The following is an 8,779-nucleotide window of genomic DNA, read 5'->3' on the forward strand; positions in this document are numbered from 1 at the left end:
GCAACGTTTGGATATGCATTCAAAAAATCGGCCGAGTCACGGTTCGGTTCGATCGACCGATTCTCGACCGGTTCACCAGATCAATTCCGGTTTTTAAAATCTCCGATTTTACTGTTTGTTCGAGCCGCATTCTTCACGGTTCACGGCACAGTCGGTTCGACCGGCCAGTTAAACCTGTTTTCAAAACCTTGATTGAAAGGTGATGATCTTAACGAAGCAAATCTGTAGCAAGTCTTGGTGGATTTTGATGATTATTGGTATTTTATGTGTTTTTTTTTTGTTAATTGACTTTTGAGTTTCTATTGGAATGATATTATAACATTGTGGTTTATATAGTACTTTTAATCTGGATGATATTTTAAAGTATAATTATATTTTAGTGCGTTTATTTATATTTTATTTATTATTTGTTATAAAACAATTTTATCGGTTGAATTGCGGTTGAACCAATAAACCAGTAAACCAATAACTAGAACGGTTCGATGACTGGTTCAATTTTCAGAACCTTGGGAAAGATGGTTTTCTTTGTGGGTCGAAGGTTATAGTTTTATGCAAGGTTCTGAAAGCCAGACTGGACCGGCCGCTTCGACTGGGTTAACAAAAAATCGGTCATTTGGCCGGTCTAATTTTTTAGAACCGTTTAGCAAAAGGAGTTTAAAAATTGCCTGAACCGGTGGTTAACCGGCGAACCGAGCGAACCAGCCGGTTTTTTTCAAGTCCCGGTTCGCTGATCCAACAATCAAAACGGTGCCGTTTGATTCCAGAGAAACACAAGTCCAGTGCTGAATTACACCCCATCCCCTTTCTCTCTCACAAACACAGCCTCACCAACCCTAGATTCTCCTAAACCCTATCAGAGCCACCATCACCATCTCCCCTTTCTTTCATTCTGTTCTTCTCCTCGCGTCGCCAGAAGCTAAGGTCGGTTCGGGGCTGTTGTTGGCGTCGCCGTTTCCCTGTTCGAGCTCTCTGTCACGGCTTTTCTGCTCCTTCACCGTTGGTCGTCACCGCTTCTCCGCTCCTCGCCGTGAGTCGTCGCTGCTTCTCCCCTCCTTGCCGTGCGTCGTTTCTGCTTTTCCCATCCTCGCCGTTTTTGGCTGTGGCCCCTTCTCTGCTCCCCGCCAATCTTGTCGTCGCTGCTTCTCTGCTCCGCACCGTGTCTCACCGTCGTTGCTTCTCTGTTTCATGTTACTGAAGTTCCCAATTTGAATTTCTCTGTCTCTCTGCTCTCTGGCTCTATGCTATCTTTTCCCCCCTTTGCTGCCAATCCAGATAACGTAAAAACCTCCTCTTTATCCTCTTCAATAATGTTCAATTTGTTGTAATTGTATTATATTGTTTTCTTCTTCGTTTTGTTCTGAATATACATATGATGTATTATTGATGATTCTGCTGAGTTTTGAGAGATTAATTTTTTAAAATTTTATTTGAATTCAGTCAGTTGATGTTGAATTAATTCTGCTGAGATGGAGTTATAAATTAATTTTTTTTAAGTTTAATTTATTAATTATGCTGAGAATGATTTTTGCTGAGATTGATATGAATTAATTCTGCTGAGATTGAGTTATAAATCCAATCTGTTTTACTTGTTATTTTGCTGTCATTGATTCAAAAGAGAAACATGGCTACAACTCTGCATTGGATTTACTATATGGCTTCAAAATAAGGGTTGGGTGAAGTTCAGACAAGGAGATGGTTTACTCATAGGAAAAGAGAATGAAATTAAGAAGCAAAATACAAAAAGATTACCTAATTTATGAAAATGGAAAACTCAGGAATGGAAACCTAATTTATAAAGGATATTTATGCTTCTTTATTGTGTTTTTGTTTTGTTTAGTTAATTTAATTGTTCAGTATTTTTGTGTGTTGGGCTTCTTACTGTGATGTGGAATTGCTTCTTCCAGCTCAAATTGTAGATTATACTGATTTCTTTTCCACCTTGCACCATACTAAAATTTGTGGCCTCAAATTTTGGTTGCCTATCTTCTGTTGTTATATCTGGAAATGATATTGTTTGACCAGGCTTAGAAGTCCTATTGCTAATGTGTTATATATACATGAAGATTGAGAAACTGATATTGTTTAATTCATACAATGCTTTAATTGTTCTGCACCCTATCTCACAATATATGTCACTTTGAATTTTTAATAATTTTATGTTATATTTAATTAAACCGGTTCAACCACGGTTTGGCCTCGGTTGAATCATTGAACCATTGAACCAGTTACTTGACCGGTTCATTAACCAGTCCGGTTCTTGCAACCTTGGTTTTATGGCAGAGTAATGGTAAATTGAAAAATAAGAGGAGAATAGGGAGGGAAAAAAAATAAAAATACAAATTTGATGATGTGAATTTAGTGTGTGTTAGGTATTGTGATGTGATAGCTTTTTTCTGCTTGCCTTCTTTTGTGCTGAGATGAAAAATGGACATTTGAATTGAATTGAATCTGTTGTGAATTCTGGGATTTTTACAGTGAAAATATTCGCCTAACTAAGTTCATAATTAGTTGGTAATTAGTGAAAATATATAATTTTATATTTATTTAATTATGACTGGGTTAGCCCAGCGACCGATTGGATTAGTCTGACTCTTACCGGTTCAATTGCCGGTGGGATAACTGTTGGATCCTCTGCTTCGCTGTCTCCAGTCATATCTCCGCCGTACTGTCTCAGTGGCCGACCTTTTTGGTTCACCCCATTCTTCTCTCTGCCGTCCGAACCGGGCATACCTCCGTCATCACCACCACCTGTAGCTGTGCGAACACCTATCACTCCCATAGTGGGTTTTCTTGAGATAAAACTGAGATCTGAAAGCTTTCTATATATAGTATGGAACCTTTGTTCCGGTGTACCCACAAATCCTCCTTCATGAAAGAAGAATTTCAGTTTCATGAAATGGCCTATATTTGTTATTCATCTGTCCCAGAATTCCAAGGTTTTATTTGGCCCTTCTTTGTCTGAACTTTTGAGAGTTTGAATCCTTGCTTTCCGCTCTCGCATGTTTGTTTTATTTAGTGATGGTTTGTGATTGAAAAATTTGCAGTGCAATCTTACAAATCCTAAGGAACAAATGTAACATTGCTTTAGTTTATTGTCTTTCTTTGATGATTAGTTGAATGCTCATGTTATTACCTATATGAATTCAATGTTTTGTTTTGGTTTAGTGGAACTTAAACACGTGGGATTCATGATCTCTGTACACTCCCCCCCCCAAAAAAAAAGAAGATCTGTTATGTAAATTAACTGCACCCTTGGTTGCATTGTGATTTGGTTAGCTATATATAGAAAACCAGGCGAATTTGTTAACCTCGTGTCCAAACGGATTTGTATGGTTTCAGGTGGCGTGGAATTGTTGCAATCTTTGATAGTTGTCCTCGTCAATGCCTGAAATACAGATGGATGAACCCATGGAAAGTGGTGAGAGGCCAGTCTTCAAAGATATTAGACGCTACTTCTGTGAATACTGTGGCATTTGCAGGTCTAAAAAGATCTTAATTACCTCCCACATCAATTCACAACACAAGGTACTTTGTTCTTTCTGTCTTTCGTTTCAGCATATTTGATGATTATCCTTTTTTTTGATAGTTATCTAATCTCTAATTGTCTTTGCTGTATTTCAAACCCAATGATTGGCATGGTTTTGTAATGAAAAACCCTTTATATGCAGTTGTATATTTTACTAGTTATTGGTTGCTTTTTTACCTATCTATTTCAAAGTTAAAAATATGATAAATGCAATTACACTTGGTTATCTTATCTGATTTGAATTGATGTGTTTAGGACGAGTTGGAAAAAGCTAGAGCTGAAGGAAATAATGAAGCACATTGCGAAAAGCCCAACAACACTTGCCAACAATGTGGTGCTAGCTTCAAAAAACCTGCCTACTTGTTGCAGCACATGCAAAGCCATTCACTTGAGGTATTTGATTTATTAACAAAACACCCTTTTGTAACTAATTAACTGAAATATTACAATATAGGATAAACTTTTTACATGTGGAAAATCTGTGACTATATGGAGAGCCAAGGAGTGTAAACTAATCCAGCAAGCTACTATACCTTTTTTAAAATGAGTACACTGGAAAAATCTTCTATAGGTTAATACTATATGATTTAAGAGGTATCACTGAAGTACATATTTTTGCAGGAAAGTAATTTATAATATACTATAACTATAATAATGTTATAGTGTGAAGCATTGGATCCCAGACAAAGAACTCCAAAATGCATGAGGCAGCATAATTGGACTTGATGGATTAGTATCAGGTAGGGAGACCTCCTGTGAAGCTCCATCAAGGATGCCTCAATCACGCTTTGTTCAAGATGAGGTTTGCAATTTGTTCTTCCATGTCTTGTTCTTATTTAACCAATTGACACCCATTGCGTTTTTTTTGGTTGGCATCTTTTGACATTTCTTTTAATGGCTCCAGAGGCCGTATGTGTGTATGGTTGATGATTGTCAGGCAAGTTACAGAAGAAAGGACCATTTGACTCGTCACCTTCTACAGCATGAAGGGAAAACTTTTAAATGTCCAATGGAGAATTGCAACCTAATTTTCTCAATAAAAGGTAATATGGCAAGACATGTTAAAGAGATTCATGATGAAGGATCTACATCCACAAATGTAGAAAGTAAGCAGTTTGTGTGCCCAGAAATTGGCTGTGGAAAGGTTTTCAAGTTTGCGTCAAAGCTTCGTAAACATGAAGATTCTCATGGCAAGTTTTCATCTAGTTTGATTTTCTTTGTGAATAATCAAAGTTTAAGTGTTATGTTTTGAAAATGTTGGGAAAAATTGTGAAGAGAGCTTTTGTTCTGCAGTTAAGCTGCAGTCGGTAGATGTAGTGTGCTTGGAGCCTGGTTGCATGAAACATTTCACTAATAACCAGTGCCTTAAAGAACATATTGAATCCTGTCATCAATATGTAACCTGCGACACTTGTGGAAGTAGACAACTGAAAAAGAATATTAAAAGGCACCTTCGCACACATGAAGCTGACAAATCATTGGCAGAGTTTAAATGTGAATTTAAGGGCTGTAGCTGCAAATTCTCAAGTGTAAGACCCCTTAATCTTTAAGCCCCCGCATAGTTGTTCTAAGTGAATCCACAACCATGGTTACATATTGAACATTGTGTTGATTGATTCTTTTGGTTATGCCTCAACAGAAATCTAATCTCGTTGCACATAAGAAGGCCGTGCACTTTAAAGAAAAGCCCTTTGTATGTGGTTTTCCTGATTGTGGCCTGAGATTTGCTTACAAACATGTCAGAGATAAACACGAAAAAACTGGGAAACATGTTTTTACCCATGTAAATTCTTTTCTGACTTCATATTCCAGTTCAATAATTTCCTTGCATGCCTTTGCATTAGCAATGATTAATGAAGTTTTCTTGATACAGGGGGATTTTGAAGAAGCTGATGAACAATTCAGGTCAAGGCCAAGGGGTGGGAGGAAGAGAGTGTGTCCTGCAGTAGAAATGTTGGTCAGGAAAAGGGTTACACCACCTAGTCAATTGGAGAATTTGTTATTTATGCAGCAGTGACCAGATGAATTGACCTTTCTGTCCCTGACATTAAGTATATATGTAAGGTAGATAAGGTAGATTTAAGCATCTTTCCATGAGTGTGGTACATGAAGGATTAGTTTTAGCATAATGATTAGTGTTCACTACATCTTACATATGTTGTGTAAAAGTATGAAGAGTGGCATGTGCATTATAGTGTAATCAATGACAATATTGTGAATAGTATATCTTCATTATCCTAACAATCATGTTTGTCAGTGTATCTTCCCAAAGTTTTAGTTGCCATCACCATGAGCATACACGAAGTGCAACATTATAGCTAGTAAACAACTAAAAGAAGCAAAATGTTTATTGGGCTTACAATTTCAAAAGAATGTTTGTAATAAAGATTAATTTTTTAAGTTTTTAGTATTTTTAAAGATTAGGAAAACTACTGGTAAAAGTTTTTAGTATGTCTAAGGGCACATTGTAAGAGTATAATAATAAAACTTTAAATGAATTGGAAACGTAAAAAAAATTATATTTCAATAATTTTTAATAAAATATTTTTTTATAGCTGTTCTTAATGTGTCTTTATTTTAAAACACAAGTTAGCAAAATGTATTAATATATTATATATTATGCTCATGCTTATAGATTCTTCAGCAACCATTAAAGTATGAGCAACTAAAAGTGCCAAACTGATATCGGAAATTAAAGTTTTAATAATGTTTTTTGAGAATTTTTTTTCATTTTATAATAGAAAAAAGTCCTACTATTTTTATTCCCTTTTTATTGTTTGGAACGCGTATAATTGCATGCTCTCTGAGAGTCCCAATATTCTTGACCTATCTATCATCTCTAGAAGACACATTTTTCCCTTCTCCAATAGCCCAGGTTGTGTTCTTTCAACATACCTTGAACTTTCACAATATCTTTCTAAAGAGGTGAATCTTAACACTTGCTGATCACCATATCTCTTTCTTGCTGATATCTCCCGTACAGTCCTTTATACACCTTAACCCAAAGTGAATCTTGCTCTGTCATGAAATTTCAAGACAACTTCATAAGGAATGCATCATTCTTTAGTGCCAACCTTTTAAATCTGAGTCCTCCTTGGTTGGAAATGACGAATAAGTATGGCAAATTTGGATCGTCCTGCCTCAGGCCCCAAGATGGTTGGAAATCATCAGTCTTTCCTCCATTCCACAATACGTTGTACGTTACAATTGAAACATATTCCATAATTAAATTCACCATCTGGAGAGAAAACCTAAAGTTCTAGACAAACCTTCAAATAACTCCATCTAATTCGATCATAGGCTTTCATAAATTGGACTTTATGGCCATAAGTTTTTTCTTGCCTTTAGCCTTTTTTATCAAGTGAAACCATCTCCTTCGCAATTAGAATATTATCTTGAATCCTTCTACCCGGGACAAAGCTAGTTTGATAGGGAGATATTCATTGAGGCAGCAAAGGTTTAAGTCTCCCCACCATATTTTTAGTTATACACTTGTAATTTACATTACAAAGTGTAATAGGACAACATTACGAAATAAATTTTGGCGCTTGAACTTTAGGGATAAGGGTGATGAGAGTCTGATTATAATTTCTTATCTTGGCTGGGTTAGTTCATACCTGCTCCACAAATTTGCAAACGTTCTCTTGTATAAGTTCCCAGTTTTCCTTATAGGAAAGGACTAAGAAGCCATCATACCCCAGTATCTTCGACCTAATATCAAATAACCTTTCGGATTTTCCTCCTGATAGGTCTCTCACACAGAGCCTTCTTTTGAGTTTCTTCTACCATAATCAAATTCTTTTGGTTCTTGTTGATCCTCTTTGTAGAGGTCTTTGAAGAAATTCAGTGCTTGTATCTCTAGTTTTTTCCTTATCATTATTTCTCAATTTAACCACTCTGTTCTTTCTCTCCGAATTATAGTTCTCGTATGAAAGTAACGTGTATTTCGATCTCCTTCCACAAGCCAAGTGTCTCTTGACTTTTGCGTCTATAGCACCTCCTCTTGGTCCAAAATTTCTTCTAGTTCTTTGTTGAGTTTTTTTTATCTAAATCATCTAAGAAATTATTATTCCTGTAGCTCACTGCTCTTTGTATTCCACCATTTTTTTCCATTAGTTCTCTCTTTTTCTTTTGCACATTGTCAAATGTCTCCCTATTCCATTCTTTCAAATGACTTGAGAGTTGCGTAAGAGAGTGACTGAGGTCAATCTGGTCTTTCCAACCTTGTTTGATGATATTTCAAACTCTGGGTGCAGATTTCACATTGCTTCATATCTGAAGGGTCTCTCCCTTTTTTTGTCTCTGCATTAACTCCATATTGATTAAAAAGGGGTGGTGATACGAGAAAGATCTAGCAAGCACATCTACTCTTGCCTCTGCAAATTTAGCTCCAGTTCACGTTAGCCAAAGCCAGATCGAGTCTTTTAAACATTCTATCCATGCCATCTTATTTAGGTTCTTTTCTAGGTAAACTTGGACCCCGCAAATCCCAAACCAATGAGACTACACTTAGTTGGCTCAGGATTTGGTGGTCCCAAAACTTTTGAACCACTTAATGGTCCCATTAGAAAACATGTTTTTAGAGTTTTTTTAACAATTGCTACCTAGTCTTTGAACTAATTTTAATTACAAATTAATTCCATATATTTTATTTAATTATAAAAACTGTTTTTTATTTTATAAATTATTATTTTATCAACTATCTATTATATTTATTAATAATCAAATACAAAAACAACAACAAATTATATCCTCCATTGATCCTAATAAAGCTTTTGGCCATTCCAATCGATTAAAATATTAAATTTGATCTCGTGACGTTTGTCATGACTTCCAAATCGTGTTTCCTTAAAATTCAATCGATTGGTTTATCAAAACAATCGATTGAATTACAGTGTATCACAAAACAATCTGTTGAAAGTTGTAAGGTAAAATGGTTTTCGCTTAAACCAATCGATTGTTTATACTTTCCAATCGAATGAATGCCCAAAAACAATTGATTGTTTTTGTTACTCAATTGAATGAATTCACGAAATCAACATGGATTTGCCAAATACAATCGATTGGAAAGTGATGACATTGAAGTTTTAGCCAAATTCAATCGATTAGAAGGTGATGAAGTTGAATTTTTTGCCAACTTCAATCGATTGGTAATGCTACCAAATCGATTGAAATGTGTCCTGCGCCTATTTCAATCTTGTTATCTTTTTAGAAATTATATTATTATTCATCTATCTTATCTTTAAAATTCTA

At 35.7% G+C, this 8,779-nt stretch overlaps 1 protein-coding gene across 1 annotated transcript; it reads left to right on the forward strand.

The window, feature by feature from the left end:
• The first annotated feature begins 804 nt into the window (after positions 1-804).
• Positions 805-5,952, forward strand: LOC130960316 (transcription factor IIIA-like). Its single transcript, XM_057885691.1, has 7 exons — positions 805-1,277; positions 3,340-3,525; positions 3,782-3,919; positions 4,431-4,716; positions 4,820-5,055; positions 5,166-5,309; positions 5,400-5,952. Exons 2-7 carry the CDS (start codon positions 3,382-3,384, stop codon positions 5,541-5,543), a joined length of 1,092 nt encoding a protein of 363 aa, XP_057741674.1. The 5' UTR covers positions 805-1,277; positions 3,340-3,381; the 3' UTR covers positions 5,544-5,952.
• The last annotated feature ends 2,827 nt before the right edge of the window (positions 5,953-8,779 follow it).

This window comes from Arachis stenosperma, chromosome 2, assembly GCF_014773155.1.
Source record: "Arachis stenosperma cultivar V10309 chromosome 2, arast.V10309.gnm1.PFL2, whole genome shotgun sequence".
Lineage (NCBI taxonomy): Eukaryota > Viridiplantae > Streptophyta > Magnoliopsida > Fabales > Fabaceae > Arachis > Arachis stenosperma.

What these genes read in the sequence shown, in the direction of transcription:
- LOC130960316 (XM_057885691.1), top strand. Translation starts at nt 3,382, where the DNA reads ATGCCTGAAATACAGATGGATGAACCCATGGAAAGTGGTGAGAGGCCA. An exon ending in ACATCAATTCACAACACAAG is followed by an intron (nt 3,526 to 3,781) that starts GTACTTTGTTCT and finishes TGATGTGTTTAG; the next exon opens with GACGAGTTGGAAAAAGCTAG. An exon ending in TGCAAAGCCATTCACTTGAG is followed by an intron (nt 3,920 to 4,430) that starts GTATTTGATTTA and finishes TAATGGCTCCAG; the next exon opens with AGGCCGTATGTGTGTATGGT.